The sequence below is a fragment of the Schistocerca gregaria genome, chromosome 5, assembly GCF_023897955.1.
Source record: "Schistocerca gregaria isolate iqSchGreg1 chromosome 5, iqSchGreg1.2, whole genome shotgun sequence".
In the NCBI taxonomy this organism is placed as follows: Eukaryota; Metazoa; Arthropoda; class Insecta; order Orthoptera; family Acrididae; genus Schistocerca; species Schistocerca gregaria.
Genome location: NC_064924.1, coordinates 351,202,264 through 351,224,017, shown reverse-complemented (window position 1 = coordinate 351,224,017; position 21,754 = coordinate 351,202,264). Strand labels below are relative to the sequence as shown.

The window sequence follows — 21,754 nt, the reverse complement described above, 5'->3', positions numbered from 1 at the left end:
CAGTCCTTTAATTCTCAAACAATGCACGTTCAGAAATCTGCAGCCATGAGTGTCACATAATTGATGGAGCCTTAGGCTGAGATCCTCCACTTGGCTCTAAACCTAAGGGCCTGGACAATTCTGGGTACAATAGTGCAAACTGTGAGCTGCGGTTGCAAAAGGGCCTTGACCACTTCGGACCACCACCACCAGTATGAGCAGAGTATGGCATCAGGACCCAAGTAAAAGTCATCATTTGTGCCACCAAGAGCCACAATTTCAAGATGACTACACCCTGCACTCTTCATAGCCACAGGCAGGGCATCTTTCACATCTTTTATGAGGCCCTCTGGCAAACATATTGAGCACACACTGGAGTTCATTCCAGTTTTGGACACTATTTTCCTAAGGAACTCCATAACATCACAAGCACTGGAGTTCTCAATAAGTAGCAAGCCCCTCTCATGTGCGTCTTCTCACAGGGTGAGTGGGCGAGACCAGATTACCAATCCCCACATTGACACTCTGCCTCAAGTGACACAAAAGCGTTGCAACCTACCACACACTCTGCAGTGAGTGCACGTCCATTGTGTCAGGTATGCAGTAAGGTGCCTCAGTAGTACAGGCCATGGACGAAACAAGCAACACCTGAGTTGCCCTTTGTAATGCTCAAGATTCTCAGTAACTGTTGCACCCCGAGGCAGCAGTCTGCAGACAGCTGATCGCAACCAATCCCATCTGAGGCTGTTTGTGAATTGTGGCCACCTCCTCTAGCTTCCACACACAGCATGAACACACACTGTTCATTGTACTACTACTACTACTACTACTACTACTACTACTACTACTACTACTGCTGTGAATAACAATAATTTGAAAATTAAACAATAAAAGCACAGAAAAAGCTACATATGTAACTTGCTATTGAGCTGTCTCTGGCAGTTGCTGCCTGTTCAGAACAATTGAAAACTGCATCTCAGACTTTGTACATATATGCTACACAGTGGGTGTGATATCACACATTAAATCTTATGATGGTTACTGGACATCAGTAAAACCCTAAACTTCTTGATGCATTTTTTGACATTGACTCCAGCACTTGAGCTGTAGGAAATGCCCTCTATGATCCACAGTAAAAGTAACAGTAATTATAAAACTTTCAATGCTAGATGTACAAAATAATAATTGTCAACAACACAGGCCAACGATGGAAAAACTTTTTTGCTTAAAATACCTTATTATAATGCCTTTTGGGGTGGGAAATCCAAATATGATACTTAAAAAACTGTATCAACCACCATTTTTTCACATTTTATAGTTAAATTTATTAAATTAAGTGGCTTTTAAAAGAGTTTAACAGCTTTTATATAGTTAAAATAATTCAGAAAGGAGGTGTAATGAATGTAGATGATGAAACTTCCTGGCAGGTTAAAACTGTGTGGCCGACCGAGACTCGAACTCAGGACCTTTACCTTCTGCCAGCTGTGAGTACCGGGCGTGAGTTGTGCTTCGGTAGCTCAGATGGTAGAGCACTTGCCTGCGAAAGGCAAAGGTCCCGAGTTCAAGTCTCAGTCGGGCACACAGTTTTAATCTGCCAGGAAGTTTCATATCAGCGCACACTCCGTTGCAGAGTGAAAATCTCATTCTGGAATGTAGATGATGTTAGTAGCTTTGCTGAAAAACATTTGCTTGCAAAAGGGGGTCGATTCTATATTTTGTGTTAACAAATGGTGTTTTGTTTACTGTCAACCTATCCTCACTTTCCCATTTCCTGTTTCCTGTACATGTGCTCAGTGCAATGTCTAATCATGGTTGTAAAAATTCTACTGACAGTTCTTGTTATATTTGTGGCGAATTTGTGATTAAAAAACACCAAAGAAACATTACAGACTTTGTGAAAAAGGTTTATCTGTCATGCTTTGGATCTAAACTTGGTGATCAAGATAAATCTTGGGCGCTGCATAAAGTATGTTATGCGTGTGTTGAAGATCTAAGAAAATTGTCCAAAAAGGAGAAAAAAGCCTTTAGATTTGCTGTTCGTATGATATGGAGGCAGCCAAGAAATTATTCCAATGATTTCTACTTTCGCAGTATTGATATTACTGGTCATATATCAAAAAACAAGAAGGTAATAAGCTACCCTAACCTTCTGTCCACCACCCAACCATTAGGGCATGGTGTAGATATGCCGGTTCCTGAACCACCAGATGATTTAAATTCTATTCCAACAGAAGTATTTTCTGATGTACAATCTTATTTAGATGAACCAGATGATGATGTGAGAGAGAAAAGGGGGGGGGGGAAATGAATAAAGCAACAGCATTTACAATCAAAGACAGAGTACTAAAAAATTTCTATTTTGTATTTGAAGAAATGTTTTCTCATTAGTTGCATTTAATATTAGCAAAATTGCTACTTTGGGAACCACACCATACAAAATCCGGTGCATACAAGCCACACGAATGCATAATAAGGCTACCTGTCACGACGACATAAAGCAGAGCTCTAAGAAAGATAAAATAAACCAATCTAGCATACCACAGATAATTAAGTGTTAACAAAAGGCTGTACTAATGTGATAGTGCACAATGTGATAATGAAGAGCAGTAGTCAATAATAAAACCAGTAAAAGCAAGAAAAAATATATCGCAGAATTACTTATCAATGTGTGCAAGTAACTGAAGAATATTTATTCCAGTAGAATAACAACTTCTATAATATATGATGAAAAGACACTAAAAGACACCTGTTTTTCCCAGAACCAGTTGAGAGGTAATCAGGAATTACACATAATAACAATTTGTAAATCTGGATGTGCTTAATATCAAAGTGAATGTTTCTTACAGACATACCTTGCAGCATTCATGTACATTCCTCTCTGATAAAACATACTACTTTAATAACACACTGTGTATATACAAATGTGATCATGATCTACTGCCACACATGTAATTGTATTGTATCCTGGATTTACCACCAATTTGTAAACAAAAAATGTTTGGTATGTGGAGATTTGGATCTGAAGTTGTATGAAAGAAAATGATTGAGTGCCTAGTAGTTTACAGTTTGGTGTTTTTTTAGGACAAAATTGGAAAAGTTATATTATCTCTATGTGGTGTTACATCTACAAACTTGTCTACTTCCTCTTTCAGAGTATAAGCCATGGGACAATTCCATATCTTGGCACTTTTTTGACTGATCTCACAATGATAGATACAGCTATACCAGACACGGTTGCTGATGGTCTTATAAATTTTGACAAAAGAAGAAAGGAATTCGAAGTATTAGCTCAGGTGAGTTTTAATAACATAAATGCTATTAAATAGAAAGTTATGACAAGTGAACCTGAACTGTACATTAATTCATAATGTGATGAATAGGACAGAAAACAGTGACGCACAGATTCTAGGATTTAAATTCTTGGTAATTCCCAAAAGCTTTGATAAAAGTGAAGGGTACTGTAGAGGACTTCGTCATTGCATAGCACGAGAGTCATCAAAGCTTGAAAGCTGCTGAGTACTAATCTGTTTCTGTTCTATGAACTCATAGTATGTACAAATCAATAGGTGCATAGTGTTTCCAATGTTTTCTACAACCTCTCCACTCAAGTGTTGGATTAGTGTCTTGCTATTCCTGGGCTGTTTGACACACACACATGAAATTCAGACATGTACATGGGCATTACAATAGATGACAACAGTACGAGCTCAACTGCCTAACCTGATGTTAATTAAGTGATAATAGGTAATCTCAAAGTTTGATACCAATATAGGCATCACAAAAATTGGGGTATCCAGAAACAATGCATGTCATGTTTCTAATAAAAAACTGTTTACACATAAAAAATGTTTCAGAATCATAAAACATTATTGTTTTTTATGTAAATTTATTAACTGGTATGTACATGAAAATATTATTTCCATACAACATATAAGTGTAGTAACCTGATTGTGGACTAAAATTCCAAAGTGGCAAATGTGGAATTAAACTCTCATAATATGAAAGTAACTTAGATGGTGACCTCACAATTCAATACTGGATTTAAATGTGTTTTATTGGCACAGTTATTTCTGTTAAGCCACATCTGTGTGATGACCAGTTTTGATTCCATTTGGGTTTATATTTCACAAAAGGCTAGCAACTACACCCTTCACCAAGCAATCAAATCTAAATGACCAGGTAATCTCACCCGTGGTTTCATTCTGCTCCACTACAATGCAAAGCCTCATATGGCCAACACAGTTGTGGCACTCCTGCAGAAATTCAAATGGGAGATTCTCTGCCACCATCCATACAGTCCAGACCTCTATCCCTGTGTTTACACCCTTTTTGGTCCCCTTAAAAAGGCTCTGAGGGGCAAATGATTCACTTCGGACAACATCGTGCAGCTGTACATGTGGAACTGGTTAAAATTACAGCCCCAGTAATTTTATGAGACAGCCATGCACCACATTGTGTCACAGTGGGACAAGTGTCTCAACAGGCAGGCTCAATACTTCTAACATACAGGTGCTAGTTTCTGTAATTATGCCTCTGGCTTGTTTCTTTTTGAATGCCCCTTACGTACTTCAAAAAATGAAATTGGGGCTTTCTAAGAAGTGGTGTCAATCCTCTGAGAAATACTGATTATCTCACATAAATTTTCAAGCACTATGTTGTGGTAAAAACATTTATTTCTAATTTCTCTTAGTTAACAAAATTAAAAAAAAGAGGGAGAAGAAAACACACAGCTATTGACTGGGAGTGTCTAAGTGATTCCATACTTTTAGATTTCCAGAAGGCTTTCCACACCATACCTCACAAGCTACCTCTAATCAAACTGGATGCCTGTGGACTATCATCTCAGCAGTGTGACCGGGTTCACAATTTCCCGTCAGAAAGGTCACAGTTCACAGCTACTCATGGAAAGCCATAGAATAAAACAAAAGTAATATCTGGCATTCTCCAAGAAAGTCTGTAGGCCCCCTGCTGTTCCTGATCTACATAAACAATTTAGGAGACAGTCTGATTAGCACTGTTAGATTGTTTGCAGATGGTGTTGTCATTTACTGCCTTATAAAATCATCATATGATCTAAACAAATTGCAAAACAATTTAAACAAGACATCTGTATGGATCAAAAAGTGGCAATTTACTCTAAATAATGAAAAGTGTAATGTCATCCACGTGAGTACCGAAAGGAATCCACTAAATGTCAGTAACACAATAAACTGCACAAATCTAAAGGCTGTAAAGTCAACTAAATACTTACGGATTACAATTATGAATAATTTAAGTTGGAACAATTATGTAGATAATGTTGTGTGTAAAACAAACCAAAGACTTTGATTTATTGACAGAACAATGAGAAAATTCAACAAGTGTCTACTAAAGGGACTGACTGCTCTATGCTTGTATGTCCTCTTCAGGAGTATTGCTGTGCTGTGCAGTGCGGGATCCACATGCAGTCCAAAGAGCGAGTCTATAACTAATTGCTTAGCTTTTGCCACTGATGTAATGATGCAATGATCAGTGGAGGATATCGAAAAGGTTCAGAGAAGGGCAGCTCATTTTGTACTATTGTGAAATAAGGGGGGAGGGCACCATAGATATCATATGTGAATTGCAGTAGCAATCATTAAAAAAGGGAGGGGGCATTATTAACTGTGACAATATGTCCTCATGAAATTTCAGTCACTAGCTTTTACTTCAGTGTGTGGAAAGATTTTGTTGGCACACACCTACATAGGGAGGAATGATTATCATAATAGAATAAGAGAAATCAGAGCTCACACAGAAAGATTAAGTGCTCATTTTTCCCACACGCCATTAGAGAGTGGAACAATAGAGAAATAGCTTGACGGCATTTTGATGAACCCTTTGCCAAGCACTTAATTGTGAATTGCAGAGCAATCATGAGGATATAGATTTTGATGTAAATATAGCACTAATATCAGCAATTGGTAAATTTTGATATTATTAATGAGATTACATAAAATGCTGCTGCATAAATAAGAACTTGCTTATTTCATGTATACATAGTATACACCACATTTGTATACTCACAATCAGCTGAATAATAAGAAAAGATTATTATAAGGAGTAGAATGATAGCAGGTGGGGCAATCTTACCTTGCTACATTTCATACTTGGTGCTAAAGAGATTTTGTCATTTTTATGTTACATAATTTCTTGAATTAAAGACAAATTCTGCTATTGATGCAGATTACCATTCAAAGTGACTGCTACCATTTTTAAGCACAAAGTCAACTCATGAGTCTTTTTTTTTCCCCAGATAAAATTACTTCAGGGAGCAGCAAATGCGTATAACATTCCTGATGACCCAATGTTTGATCGCTGGTTTGATTCAGTTCTGGTACTTGATGACAGAGAAGCATATGAATTATCATGCCAGATAGAGCCACCCATACCAGGACAAGGACAGTCTGTTATGGGCACTGTCAGAGAGCACAGAAATAAAAGACGACCAGGGTGAGTTTTTATCATGTGTTAAATTTCTTTAATATTTATTAAAAGCGTGCAACAAGTTTTAGTGTTAACATCTAGTTTCCTTCCATGGCTGCTGATTGATATTGATTATATTCTAGTTCCTGACATGGAAATATGTTGTTGTATTCTTGTCAGCCTTCAGATTAAACACTTAACTGACATACTGTGAATCACATTCTTGTCATTCCTGATGACAACTGATATGTAGTAATGACAATGTTTCTAATGATAAACTGTATGCTGACCGTATTCAAAGTGAAATGTTGCTCTGAAAGGTAACATTACTTTAATCACTTTTTGACAATAAGGAAACAGGCATAGTCAATGTTGATAACGCCAATAAATCTTGAAATGTTAAATAGAAGAAATTGGCTAGATGCAAGTAGGACTTGCTCACTGGGGGTTCCATACAAACTTAGTTATGTATATAGACAGTTCAACCACTGTGGGAATCAAGAATCTGGACCAGTTTGCCTGCTACCAACATTGATACTGGAAGTCCCATGGATTCCAAGACATATATGTGACATAAAGTCATGCAGGAGGACAGACAGAAGGATGGATGGAAGGATCATAATGCAGAAGAATGGATGGAAGGAAAAACGATCCTATAAGGGTTCCATTTTTACTGACTGAGGCAGCCTTTTTCTCTTTCTTTCTTTCTCTCTTTGTGATTGATATGGATAATGTGTGCTTCCTTGTTTTTGGAGAGAAGTGCTTTGTGCTGTTCTTTCATTTGACCAAATAGTGTTCCCATTGGTAGCAATGCAAGTTACAACATTTCAGAATTACATAAAGAATGAGATGCCTTACCACACATCATTATTTTAATATGTAATTATATTATTTTTTAATTAATTATATATGTTTGCTTTGCCGTAAAGCATTTCACATTCAGTATGGACTGTATAAAAATTATCATTGAAATTATTATTTTATTATATTAGTTGAAGAATCTACATTTGAGGAGGCGGTACTCATTTTTGTCATAAGAATGCTCTATGAGAAGTACTGGGAGAAACAACAAACACTTGAAATGTCTAAGGTATAAGTTCCTGATAACATCATTGCATGAGGAAGATATGAACAAGTCAAGAGTTTTGTACAGGTACAGAAAGGTAGGTCAGGTTGGTTCAAAACAAAGAGCTAAGTCCAGCAAGGAAGTTTTCTTTCGCCACTCTTCATCATCATAATGCATTAATTTCTACATGCAGTCCAAAGAGCGAGTCTATAACTAATTGCTTAGCTTTTGCCACTGATGTAATGATGCAATGATAAGGGGAGAGACAGAAGTGGAGGTACAAACTAAACTACAACTTCAGTTTGATGAATTGACGAGAATGAGTCTTAAAACTTGCAAAACAAATGCAGTTGGTCTGATGTTGAGCAGGAACTATCCAACATTCCATCTAAGAACTGGAGATGATGATTTAAGGTACGATAAACAACTTACAGTACTTGGATATTGTTGATTCCTCAAACAACACTATACATAAAGGGATCTGAAAAACAATACAAAGAGCTTCCAAATTCTACCATGCAGTATGTCATCTGCCTTGGGAGGAAATGTTCCCACATGCTTCTAAGATTAGCCTGTACAAAACATACCACCTACCTAAATGAACATATGGATTAAAAGCAGCAATGGCTACGGGAACAACTATTAACAGCCTCTGGGGGAAAAAAGTTTCTCTATGCTTGCCTAATTAAAATCAAAGTGAGTAAACTTGCCTATAGTAAACAAAAATGTATATAATGAGCAATGAGAAGATCAGGCAATAGGTGGGACCTGGTTTGCTGTGGCAGAAAAATATGGCGAAGGTGATAGTGAATATATCAGTTGAATGTTTTATTTAAAAGACTAAGTAAATGACAGTTATAAAATAATGTATTTCGATTCTAGGAATTTGTTCTGCTGAAATGTGTATTTTCTAACAGCACAATGAAATTGGTTTTTCAGATGTGTGGCTGAAATCTGTAAGAGAACTTCTTTTATAGAGAGTGTTACATTTATATTAAACTTGTGAAACAAAACTTTAACAGATGTACCTAGTATGCAACATTGTGATAAATTGAATATGGGAATGTATATTGTTGTATAGCCTATAACTAACAAGACAGCACCAAAACATGCCTCTTTACCAAAGGCAACTGCTCACCTTAAGCTGAAACAACAAAACTACCATAATTAGCTTTGATTTTTGTTTTGTGTGTGGTGGGGGGGTGGGGTGTGGTGGAGGAGTGGAAGTGTCAAAATAAAAAAGATCTCATACAGAAGCGAAACATAAACACCTGTTTGTTTCTCATATTAGGAGATAATGAAATGGTCATCCAGTGAACCCTACTATTCAAGAGGGAAATCCAGCTTTGCTAGAAAATTTAAACTATAACCAATCTGTCATGTGATGTGTATAACTTGGTAAGGAGAGAGTGCCTGTCTCTGCAAAATGAGCCTTATTTTATGGATTGTACATGTGGTAGTTAATATGTAATGTCCATAATAAGGATGCATTTCTGTGCAATTCTGCAGCCACATCCCCAGGACTGGTTGCAGGCAGTCCCAACTTCTTTATGCTACTCACATCAGAAGGTGATTCAGATCACCTATTCTTTATGTGTAAGTGGTTTTGTGGTCATCAAATGACTTTGTGCAAGGGACTGTGTGTTGTGGCCCTTCAGTCTGAAGACCAGTTTGATGCAGCTCTCCATGCTACTCTACCCTGTGCAAGTCTCATCTCCGAGTAGTTACTGCAGCTTACATCCTTTTGAATCTGCTTACTATATTCATCTCTTGCTCTTCCACTACAATCCATCTACACATCTACACTCTCTCTCTCTCTCTCTCTCTCTCTCTCTCTCTCTCTCTCTCTCTCTCTCTCTCTCCTCCAATACTAAATTTGTGATTCCTTAATGTCTCAGAATGATGTGATGATGTGTCCTATTAACCAATCCCTTCTTCTATTCAGGTTTTTTTTTTACATTTTTTTTCCTCCCCAATTCTATTCTGTACCACACCATTAGTTACATGAAGGTTTCCAAAAACTAAAATTACTGTTACTATTTGACATAAAGGACCTACAAACATTGAATTGGCTAGTTACTTTTGTATTGAATTTCTTACAAATGTGAATACCGATTATATATTTCATACTATACTTGGAGTCTTCCATTATCAGTGGAGTGCATTATTAGCAGTCCAAAGTACTGGAGTAATGATTTCAATGATCTTATTTGTTTTAAGAATCACTGGCTAACATAGAAACCACCAAGTAAACATTTGTCCTATTGGTTCAATGGACAGAATACTTTGTATAGAACTGATCCACAATATCATATAGTTGTTGGTGTTGCACACTTTGCACTGCACATTCACGCTAGAAGATAAATCTTTGTTGAATTCAATTCAATTCAATTCAGTTTATCAGCATCCTTGTAGTACATCATCAAAATGACATAGGGCTTGCCAATAAACATTACAATTTAAAATACATGTACATGAAAATTTATAATTGAATTTACTTGTCACTTAGACATTACAATTTTAATAGAACTATGAGAACATTAACATAAATATAAGCAGGATAACAACATAAAAAATGGGGGGGGGGGGGGTCTAGTGATTCTCACATCACAGATTATTTCCATTCTTACACATCAAGTATTTAAATGTGAGCAATTACACATATTTATTATGTCAGGGAAATATTAACTGCGCTTTTATTGTCAATGATTCATAGTGTCTTCAACACTGTAAAAACTATTGCTCAATAACATGCTTTTTATTCTCTTGTAAATATGTGCAGTTTCGGTATTATTTTTAGTTCTCTGGGGAGAGCACTGTAGAGGATTTTGAGTTGGTATAGTACACTTTTGTGATACATAGCTGTTTTATGAATTTCTCTGTGGAAATCATTCCTATTCCTTGTTTCGTAGTTGTGAAATTCTCTGTTTAATGTAGAAAATTCCTCGTGTTCTTTTAAGAAACATATGCTTTCATAAATATACACTCCTGGAAATTGAAATAAGAACACCGTGAATTCATTGTCCCAGGAAGGGGAAACTTTATTGACACATTCCTGGGGTCAGATACATCACATGATCACACTGACAGAACCACAGGCACATAGACACAGGCAACAGAGCATGCACAATGTCGGCTCTAGTACAGTGTATATCCACCTTTCGCAGCAATGCAGGCTGCTACTCTCCCATGGAGACGATCGTAGAGATGCTGGATGTAGTCCTGTGGAACGGCTTGCCTTGCCATTTCCACCTGGCGCCTCAGTTGGACCAGCGTTCGTGCTAGACGTGCAGACCGCGTGAGACGACGCTTCATCCAGTCCCAAACATGCTCAATGGGGGACAGATCCGGAGATCTTGCTGGCCAGGGTAGTTGACTTACACCTTCTAGAGCAGTTTGGGTGGCACGGGATACATGCGGACGTGCATTGTCCTGTTGGAACAGTAAGTTCCCTTGCCGGTCTAGTAATGGTAGAAAGATGGGTTCGATGACGGTTTGGATGTACCATGCACTATTCAGTGTCCCCTCGACGAACACCAGAGGTGTACGGCCAGTGTAGGAGATCGCTCCCCACACCATGATGCCGGGTGTTGGCCCTGTGTGCCTCGGTCGTATGCAGTCCTGATTGTGGCGCTCACCTGCACGGCGCCAAACACGCATACGACCATCATTGGCATCAAGGCAGAAATGACTCTCATCGCTGAAGACGACACGTCTCCATTCGTCCCTCCATTTACGCCTGTCGCGACACCACTGGAGGCGGGCTGCACGATGTTGGGGCGTGAGCGGAAGACGGCCTAACGGTGTGCGGGACCGTAGCCCAGCTTCATGGAGACGGTTGCGAATGGTCCTCGCCGATACCCCAGGAGCAACAGTGTACCTAATTTGCTGGGAAGCCTCGGTGCGGTCCCCTACGGCACTGCGTAGGATCCTACGGTCTTGGCGTGCAACCGTGCGTCGCTGCGGTCCGGTCCCAGGTCGACGGGCACGTGCACCTTCCGCCGACCACTGGCGACAACATCGATGTACTGTTGAGACCTCACGCCCCACGTGTTGAGCAATTCGGCGGTACGTCCACCCGGCCTCCCGCATGCACACTATACGCCCTCGCTCAAAGTCCGTCAACTGCACATACGGTTCACGTCCACGCTGTCGTGGCATCCTACCAGTGTTAAAGACTGCGATGGAGCTCCGTATGCCACGGCAAACTGGCTGACACTGACGGCGGCGGTGCACAAATGCTGCGCAGCTAGCGCCATTCGACGGTCAACACCGCGGTTCCTGGTGTGTCCGCTGTGCCGTGCGTGTGATCATTGCTTGTACAGCCCTCTCGCAGTGTCCGGAGCAAGTATGGTGGGTCTGACACACCGGTGTCAATGTGTTCTTTTTTCCATTTCCAGGAGTGTATAAGAATGGTAGTGTCATGATTTTTTAATCCTTTTAAAGCATGCTTACAAGAGTCTCTATATCCTATACCTTTTATTGTTCTGATTGCCGTCTTTTGTGGTCTAAATGAATGTTTTGTTATACTGTTGTTCCCCCAAAACTGTACACTGTATCTTAATAAACTGTGCATAAATGAGAAATAAACACATAACACTGTTTTAATATTACATGAGCTTTTAAGCATTCTAAGTATATAACATATATTAAAAACAAAGATTCCATGAGTTACCAAGCGGGAAAGCACCGGCAGACAGGCACATGAACAAAACACACAAACACACACACAGAATTACGAGCTTTCGCAACTGGCAGTTGCTTCGTCAGGAAAGAGGGAAGGAGAGGGAAAAATGAAAGGATGTGGGTTTTAAGGGAGAGGGTAAGGAGTCATTCCAATCCCGGGAGCGGAAAGACTTCCCTTAGGGGAAAAAAAGGACAGGTGTACACACACACCACACACACACACACACACACACACACACACACACACACACATATCCATCCGCACATACACAGACACAAGCAGACATATTTAAAGGCCTGTCTGCCGGCGCTTTCCGGCTTGGTAAGACTTGGAATCTTTGTTTTTAATATATTTTTCCCATGTGGAAGTTTCTTTCTATTTTATTTATAAGTATATAACATGTTTGACTTAATTTTTTGTTCAATGATATTACATGCTTTTCCCATCTTAAGTGTTCATCAGACCATACTCCCAAGAATTTAGTGTACGATGCTTGTTCAATCTTACACTTACGCAGTTCTACTGAAAGATTAGTTTTTACTTTATTTGTTATATGTCTGAAGTTGACCCATGTTGTTTTTTGCCATTCACAATGAGTCTGCTTTCATTAAACCATCTGTCTGCTTCATCTGTTGCTAATGTGACTTTTTCCTGTAAGTCCGCTTCACTATTTGCTTTAACAAACAAACTTGTATTGTCAGCGAACAGTACTGCCTCTGCTTCAGATAGTTGACTTGGTAGGTCATTGATAAAAATTAAAAACAGTAATGGCCCTAATACAGATCCCTGGCGTACTCTGTACAAAACTCTCTCGAATCTTGATGAATATGTCCTATCTGCATGGCTTATCTCCACCTTCTGATACCTGTCAGACAGATATGATTCAAACCATTTGTGGGCAACTCCATGTATCCCATAGGCATATAACTTCCTAAGCAGTAACTTATGGTCTTTGACATCAAAGGCCTTTGATAAGTCTAAAAACAATCCACAATTTAATTCCTTTCTATTTATGGAATTTAGAACAAGTTGCAAAAAATTGAAGATAGCTGTTTCAGTTGATTTATTTTTACGGAAACCATTTTGTGCATTAACCAATATTCTATTCTTAATAAGAAATTTGTATACTCTATGATACATTATCTTTTCTATTATTTTTGAGAAACCTCACAACATTGATAAAGACCTGAAGTTGCTAACATCATATGTATCACCGTTCTTGTAAAGTGGCTTTTTAGTTGACATTTTAAGTTTTGATGGAAACACCCCTATCTTAAAAGATTCTTTTATAATTTCAGTGAGATGTGAGGCTATGTTTCTTGCACTTTACTTAATGACTTTGTCAGGAATCCCATCACACCCACATGACATTTTATTTTTTAACTTATTTATAGCATTAAGTACCTCTGATTCAGTTACTGGATATAGGAACATTGTCATGTCATTCATGGGTATTTTTACCTTGCTATTGGAATTGCATTTAGTTTTAATTAAATTTATGGCTATATTTGTGAAATGTTTGTTAAATATGTTGGAAATCTGAAGTGGGTCCTTAACAGTTTTACCCCCACTTTTAATGACAAAGCTGTTATCTTTTCTTTTGTGTCTACCTATATTTTTATTTATTACCTCCCAAGTTGACTTCATTTTGTTGTTACCTTTCTCAATATATGAATCATTATCAAGCTTCTTAGCTGCAATTATTACTTTCTTGTACAGGCTTCTATAACATTTCACATGTGCTTTCAGTGCTACATTCTTCCTGGCTGATTTATTGAACTTTCTGAGAGTGTGTGATGACTTTCTAATCCCCTGTGTAACCCATGTTTTGGTTTCATGTTTATTGCATCAGTGTTTGTAGCTTTCAAGGAATGAGTCAGACTTTGTGTTGACATCACCACTTGATTCACTACCCCAGTTGCTTTTTTCCAGAATGTAATTAAAAATTCTTATGCTGTCATCATTTATTAATCTCCTTTCTCTGTAATTGTTATTGATAACAGGGTCCTTGTAAGATGTGAAATTTAAACTCAATTTGATACTCTTGTGATCTGAGAAACCAGTGTCAGTTACTTCAGTGTTATATTCACACTTGTCCTTGTTTATAAATACTTCATCTATTATAATTTCAGACATATTTCCACATCTGGTAACTTCATTTACAGTTGCCATCATATTATGACACAAAAATAGATTGCACAATTGCTCTTGTTTACTACAATCATTCTTAAAGTTAACATTAAAATCACCAAGAACAATTACATTATGTTTAAGTTCATTCAGTAGTTCCTCAAGGTTTTCCATAAAAATGGCAAAGTTGCCCAATGGTGATCAGTACAAACACACAAGAGTAATTATTAATTTGGTTAGCTCACATATACTGTATTCAAAATCTTCTTCTATGCATTTTAGTTTACATTTAATTTCTTTTGATTCTACCCCTGTCCTAACATAAATACATGTCCCACCCCCTTTATGGTTGATTCTACAAAATTTGCTAATCATTTCAAAATTTGGAATAATTATGCCAGACGCTTGCATTTCTTTTACCCAGTGCTCACTTATGAGTAGTATGTTAATGTCTTTTAGATAGTCAGTTAATAGAACTCCTATTTCAGCTAATTTGCTTTCTAGTCACTGCACATTTTGGTATACAACTGTTAAAGTCTCATGTAGTGGATTTGCTGCACTATTTACCTTTGTACTTTCTTGTTGCTGACACTGTAAATATTCTGCCTTTTCTTCTTCTTCGAATTGCGAAGATCCCATAAAAAATAGTCACTACGCACAGCAGCTCTTCTTATCCTGAGGCTCTTCCTCTGAGATGTCTGCAGAGCAGCTGATGAGTTTCTGGATCTAGTAGAATGGTTATTAGCTGTTGGTGTGGTTGCAGTCCTAGTTACAAGTGAGCATGAGGCATTAAGTGTGTCGAAAGTGCTGGAGCTTCATCCGTGGCGGTTTCAGGTGCACATGAGTTTACACTAGGTTTGTAGGCTTTCTTATCTGAAGAAATTGTTTCCTCTTCAACTCTGCTGGGTGTTCCTGACATTTATGCTGGTACCCCATATTCTACCACTCCTTCAGATACTGGTACTGGTATGTTAGGGATCTCTCTCACCTTAGACATTTCCTTGCGAATTTCCATTTGCTCAGTTACTGCCATGGTGAGGATACCAGGCAGTACCTCATATTCAAGAAGTAATAGATTATTACATAATTAAGGTGAGTTATTAAGGAAATATCATCATAAAACTCCATTACTATGTTTTTTTGATACATGATATGATCTGAATAAAAAGTTGTCACCATAAAATATGAAAGTAAGTGCAGAGAAATAAACAAGTAATACAATGCATCAACAGTGAAGTATAACAGATTTATCTTCCCAGGAAAAACTATGACTGCAGACATTAGTTGCTATTGTGCTGTATTTCTAATGTATCTTTTTTATTTAAATGCTGATCATTTATTATAGAACATATTTTTATATTTCATTTTCAGACAGGGGCATCGGAAAAATGATTCCATTGCAAGTACATCTAGTAGTTCTAGCAGTCAGTTTTATTGTGACCTGGATAGCCTCCCATCGTCACCACATAACTCACTAGACAGAAAGGTATGTGTTGTAAGAATTAAATAATCCTGTAGAATACTGAATATTCAATGAGAAAAACATAGAATAGTTTTCAAACACAGGAAAATCCAGGATGGAATTTAACAATATTATAAAAAGGGTAGTTGCTACTCACCATATGCCAGAGATGCTGGGGTGCAGATCCACTTTGATAGCTGCCACCCATTCCATGCCCCGAAGTCCCTTTCATACAGCCTAGCCACCCGTGGCCCTCACAACTTTAGTGATAAGCAGTCCCTCTTGAAATACATCGTGTGTGTGTGTGTGTGTGTGTGTGTGTGTGTGTGTGTGTGTGTGTGTGTGTGTGTGTGTGTGTGTGTGTGTGTGTGGGCGGGGGGGGGGGGGGGGGAGAGGGGGAGAGAGAGAGAGAGAGAGAGAGAGAGAGAGAGAGAGAGAGAGAGAGAGAGAGAATGATTTCCATGTTGATAGAATAGTTTATAGTTTTCGTTTGTAGAAAGTCATACCATCATTGGAGCAATAATTTTTCTGATTCGAGGCTAAAATGCAGAAATTCTGTTTATGGAAAAACTGACTTGACAGGTTGGAATGTCAACAATATTAAGAAAAGTGTTGACTGCTAAATCACTGTAAAGAAGACACATTGTGTTGCTGCAGATAGGCACAACAAAACAACAGATATACATTTAGTTTCTGGTCATAGCCTTCTTCACACACACACACACACACACACACACACACACACACACACACACACACACACACACGAGGTTCAACTCGTACACATACAACACAATGTCTAGTGCCTGTGGGTAGATTCAAATTCCTGTGTTGAACAAAAGCAGAAAAGCAGTAATCCAGAGTGGGGCACAGATGGGTGAGGCAACAGAATACAGGTGGGAAGAGAGAAGAGCACTGTCTGATGGCGCATGCAGGGACTAGATGGTAGCTGGTCAAGGCTATCAGGTACAGCGTCAGGAGACTGTGTGAGAGGGAAGGTCAGGTGGGAGGTTGGGGCAGGAATGGGAAGGGAAACAGAGAAGGGGAAAATATCAGTGGGTGCATTGGCAGAGTGGGGCACACAATGAGGGTGAGGGATCATGAATTGGGAGGAGGTGATAGGACAGAGAGAGCAGAAACTATTGGGTGAAGAGTGTGGAGACAGTATGTTACCATAGGTTGAGGCTGGGATGATTTTGGAAGCAGAGAATGGGTAGTAAGGGTAACTTCCATCTATAAAGTTCATAAAAGCTGGGTGTGGAGTGTAGGATACAGATGGTCTGGGCTGTGAAGCAACCATTGAAGTTGAGAAATTTATGTTCAGCTGCATGTTGCATCACATGGTGGTCCTCTTTGCTCTTGGCCACAGTTTGGCGGTGGCCATTCATCCTGGTGGACAGCTGGTTGGTAACAATAGCAATATAAAAAGCTGTGCAGTGATTGCAGCAGAATTGGTATTGACCTGGCTGCTTTCAGAGGCGGTCCGGCCTCTGATAAGGTAGAGTAGGCCTGCGACAGGACTGGAATACGAAGTGCTGGCTGGGTAGATTGGACAGGCTTTGTACCAGGATCTTCTACAGGGATACAATCCCTGTGGAAAGGGGATGGGCATTGGGATTGGGAGTAGCATAAGGATGGACCAGGGTGTTGTACTGGTTGAGTGGGTCACAGAACACTACTTTACTTTAGGTAGGGTGGGAAGAATCTTGAGTAGGATGACCCAAATTTCAGGGCATGATGAAAGATAATCAACACCCCAACAAAGGATGTGGTTCAGTTGTTCCAGTCTGCAGTGCTGCTGGGTGACGAAGGGCATGCTTCTTTGTAGTTGGTTCTTATTGGAGGTGGGAGGATTGGGAAAGTGTGGGAAATCTGTTTGTGGACTAGGTCTTGGGATAGTGCCTTTCTGTGAAGGCTTTCTGAGAACCTCAGAATATTGGGAAAGGGATTTCTCATTACTGCATATACTCCATCCCCTGGTGCTAGATTGTAAGGGAGGGATTTTTGATGTGGAAGGGCTGACAGCTGCCAAAATGTAGTTATTGTTGGTGGTTGGTGGGTTTAATGTGGACAGAGGTGCAGATGGAGCCTTGAGAAAGGTGACAAACATCCAGGAAGTGGTACGTTGGGTTGAGGAGGTCCAGGTAAAGTGGGTGGGAGAGAAAGTATTGAGGTTGTGAAGGAAAGATATTGGATGTCTTTACCCTGTGTTCACAACATGAAGGTCTCATCAATGAACCTGAACCAGACAGGGAGTTCGGGGTTTATGGAGGCTAATGTAAAATCAACATATACAAGGTGTTACAAAAAGGTACGGCCAAACTTTCAGGAGACATTCCTCACACACAAATAAAGAAAAGATGTTATGTGAACATGTGTCCGGAAATGCTTAATTTCTATGTTAGAGCTCATTTTAGTTTCTTCCACCTACGCTCAATGGAGCATGTTATCTTGATTTCATACGGGATACTCTACCTGTGCTGTTAGAACATGTGCCTTTACAAGTACGACACAACATGTGGTTCATGCACGATGGAGCTCCTCCACATTTCAGTCGAAGTGTTCGTACACTTCTCAACAACAGATTTGGTGACCGATGGATTGGTAGAGGTGGACCAAGTCCATGGCCTCCACGCTCTCCTGACCTCAACCCTCTTGACTTTCATTTATGAGGGCAATTGAAAGCTCTTGTCTACGCAACCCCGGTACCAAATGTAGAGACTCTTCATGCTCGTATTGTGGACGGCTCTGATACAATATGCCATTCTCCAGGGCTGCATCAGCGCATCAGGGAGTCCATGCGATGGAGGGTGGATGCATGTATCCTCGCTAACGGAGGACATTTTGAACTTTTCCTGTAACAAAGTGTTTGAAGTCACGCTGGTACGTTCCGTTGCTGTGTGTTTCCATTACATGATTAATGTGATTTGAAGAGACGTAGTAAAATGAGCTCTAACATGGAAAGTAAGCGTTTCCGGACACATGTCCACATAACATATTTTCTTTCTTTGTGTGTGAGGAATGTTTCCTGAAAGTTTGGCTGTACCTTTTTGTAAGACACTGTATACTTCTATGGTGTCATTGTGTATGTAGCACAACAATTAGTCAACTGGTAAGTTATCCATTAGATAATTAAACAAGAGACAACAAATAAACCTTAGTTGTCACAAAATTAATATAATTTTCTTGTGACCAGATGTGATACCTGCAAATGCTATAAAAATGACTGTTGTAACAGACAAAAGATGTAAAATGGAAGAAGTCACAAAAATGAAAATTTTTCTGGCAGATTAAATTTTTTTGTGTTTATTTTAAGTAGCAAGCACAGGACAGAAGTTACAAACAGTATTTTGAAAATTGTAAAATATTAATGATTCTCTCTTTAAGAGACACATAAGTGTCAATGACCTCATGTTCACTATCAAATGTGCATCATAGCAACCAGACCCCACCCTTATGCAAGGTGAAAGACAACACAAACACAAACCATAGATATGTTCCAAACAAATAGAAATATCTGTATCCACATTATAACATTAAGCAAGTCAGTTGTTTTTGGTTACAATCTTCCTTATACAACAGAGATGAAAGAGTTGTCCTAACAGGTGCAGGCATAGCAGTAAATTCAGAGTGGTGAAATGTTGCACGTGAAGTTCTTCTGGACTCAATACTCAAACCTTCAATTTTCTTGATTCTCTTTAATGGCCTACCAATGTCAGTCACTAATAAAGAAAAAAAGTTAATGTTTTGCTCAAAGTATCAGTGTCCTGTTCTAGCTTCCGAAATCCACAATACAGGCTACAGCTAAAACAGTAACTCACCAAATATATGAGCAGTTTAAAGCAAATAGTTCTTGGGTTAAACCTATCAGGTAATCCACTTTATCTAAATACTGTGGCTTGAGGAGTTCAGTGAGTACCAAAATTGCACACATGTAATTGGAAACAATCAAAAATTTCATTATATAACTTAACTTTTTTTGTGGTGGAACTTAAAACTTTGACTACCTCCTCATACACTCTTATTATATATCTATTCACTAACAAGGTTCATAGCCAACAGCAGAGAACTTTCCAAACAAAGAGGGACATTCACAAATGAAGTTTTCCACAAAGACTCTGTAACCCTCACAAGGGTGGACACCTCTTAAAAATACTAAACCACATGTACTGTGGTTTTTCAAAATTCAGTGATAAAGAAATGGCTAGGCTCCATTTATTAATATACATGTATTTTTCATTCACCATACGTGATGTGCTATTTACTGTAATGTTTGTATCATCTGCAAACAAAACAAAACTGGCATCTGCTGATGCTACTGGGAAGGTCAGTGATATAAACGAGAAAAAGTAAGAGCCTTAAGATGGGAATTTAGGAGGCACCAGACATAATTAGTTATCAGTTGGATGATGTCTGATAGCTCAATACAGGTCTTCTTCATATTGACACCCTTTGTTTCCCACCAGAGAGACAGACAGACTTGACATTATAATTTGCTGAAAAAGATGTGATTCATGCAGTCAGGTGTCTTGGGCATATACTGAAGAACAAAACCAAATAAAGTAACTTACATGAATGATTGGTACAAAATGTGACAAATAACTTCAGTCATTATTTTGTGCAATAGCTATTATTTGCTTTTGTTTTTAAATAATAATAATTTATTTCTTATTGCAGACATCGCCATCACAAATGTCATCCTCATCCAGCAGTTCTTCCTTGCCGTCACTTGATGTATCTATGAGCAGCAGCAACACAAATACTTCAGCTGGAAATCAAAGCAATAGTACTACCAGCAAGTCATTAACTGTACCTTCTCAGATGCACAGTCCTGCTCAAAATAAGTTGCACGACTTTTACATCATACGTGTCACAGTTGAGACAAGTTCAGTTGAAACAGAAGGTAATAATGTACTGTGAATAAATATATGGTGCATTTGCTACAAATGCCTGCAGTAAACTTGTGGATGTATATTAATTTGTGTCCTGTGAAAGTGTATTTGCAGTAATCAAGATACACAACACCCCCCACTGTAGTTCCATCGATACATTTCAGCAGCAAAAGTGTCTATGAGCTGATGTGCAGTCACTATAGCCTTCTATAGTTGTGTGATAATAATGAAACTTCATGCAAGAAGAGCAGATATTGTTTACTAGTGCTACACAACATTAACGTGCTAGCCTATTTATGTTATTTTACCTATATACTAACTATTGTACAACAAACACTGTGAGGACTAATTGTGCCATAAACAATCTCATGTTATGTACATTATTCCATCATTACTTCATTAAGACCAAGCTCCCTTACTGAGTAATGCGACAGACTGGTTAGCACGTTCGACTCGTTGACGAAGAGCTGTGTTAAAATCCCTGTATAGCCATTCTGCTTTGATTGCCTTCTTTTAATTCACTTGTTACCACAAACATGACCACCACCACCACCAACAACAACAACAACAACAACAACATTTTCTTTGTATTTATCTAGTTTTTGCTAAGAGACCAACAAAATAACTAACTACATGGGAACAATGACAATATTAGCTACTATGACTACATGCAAATTCTAGCTGACACATGGGAAATGTGGCTTGCTGAATCAGAATAGTGCATGATAAATTGAATGATAAAATAAATGCAAAAAAAAAAAAAAAAAAAAAATGCTGACTACTATGACACCTTGTACCGCCATGTATCTGTTTAACAATGTGTCTTTTAACAAATCTGTTTAATATGTTATTGATAATAATCCATTTCTTGGTAATTGGTTGAGTTTTCTTCAAAATATCAGTGTATGCATACAGGACTAAATGCATAAAAATACAGTCGAAATCAATTTTTTATATTCTTGTTTGGATGCTACCAGATTAAGCTGAGTATAAGATGGCCCTGATTAAGAGATGACCCTTTGTTTTGTCTTATTTCTTTATTTATTTATTTTTAAGCATTTCCTTGAGAGCAAATTATTTTTTATCTGCATTTT

General features: G+C 38.5%; 1 protein-coding gene across 2 annotated transcripts in view; it reads left to right on the top strand.

Moving 5' to 3' along the window:
- LOC126272618 (ral guanine nucleotide dissociation stimulator-like 1) overlaps nt 1-21,754 on the top strand; it is a 518,089-nt gene that overhangs the window by 480,866 nt on the left and 15,469 nt on the right. For both annotated transcript variants that reach the window (XM_049975577.1, XM_049975576.1), the window contains exons 10-13: nt 3,132-3,272; nt 6,254-6,450; nt 15,678-15,792; nt 20,446-20,671. In XM_049975577.1, coding sequence (XP_049831534.1) covers nt 3,132-3,272; nt 6,254-6,450; nt 15,678-15,792; nt 20,446-20,671 — 679 coding nt within the window. The remainder of the gene's footprint in view (nt 1-3,131; nt 3,273-6,253; nt 6,451-15,677; nt 15,793-20,445; nt 20,672-21,754) is intronic.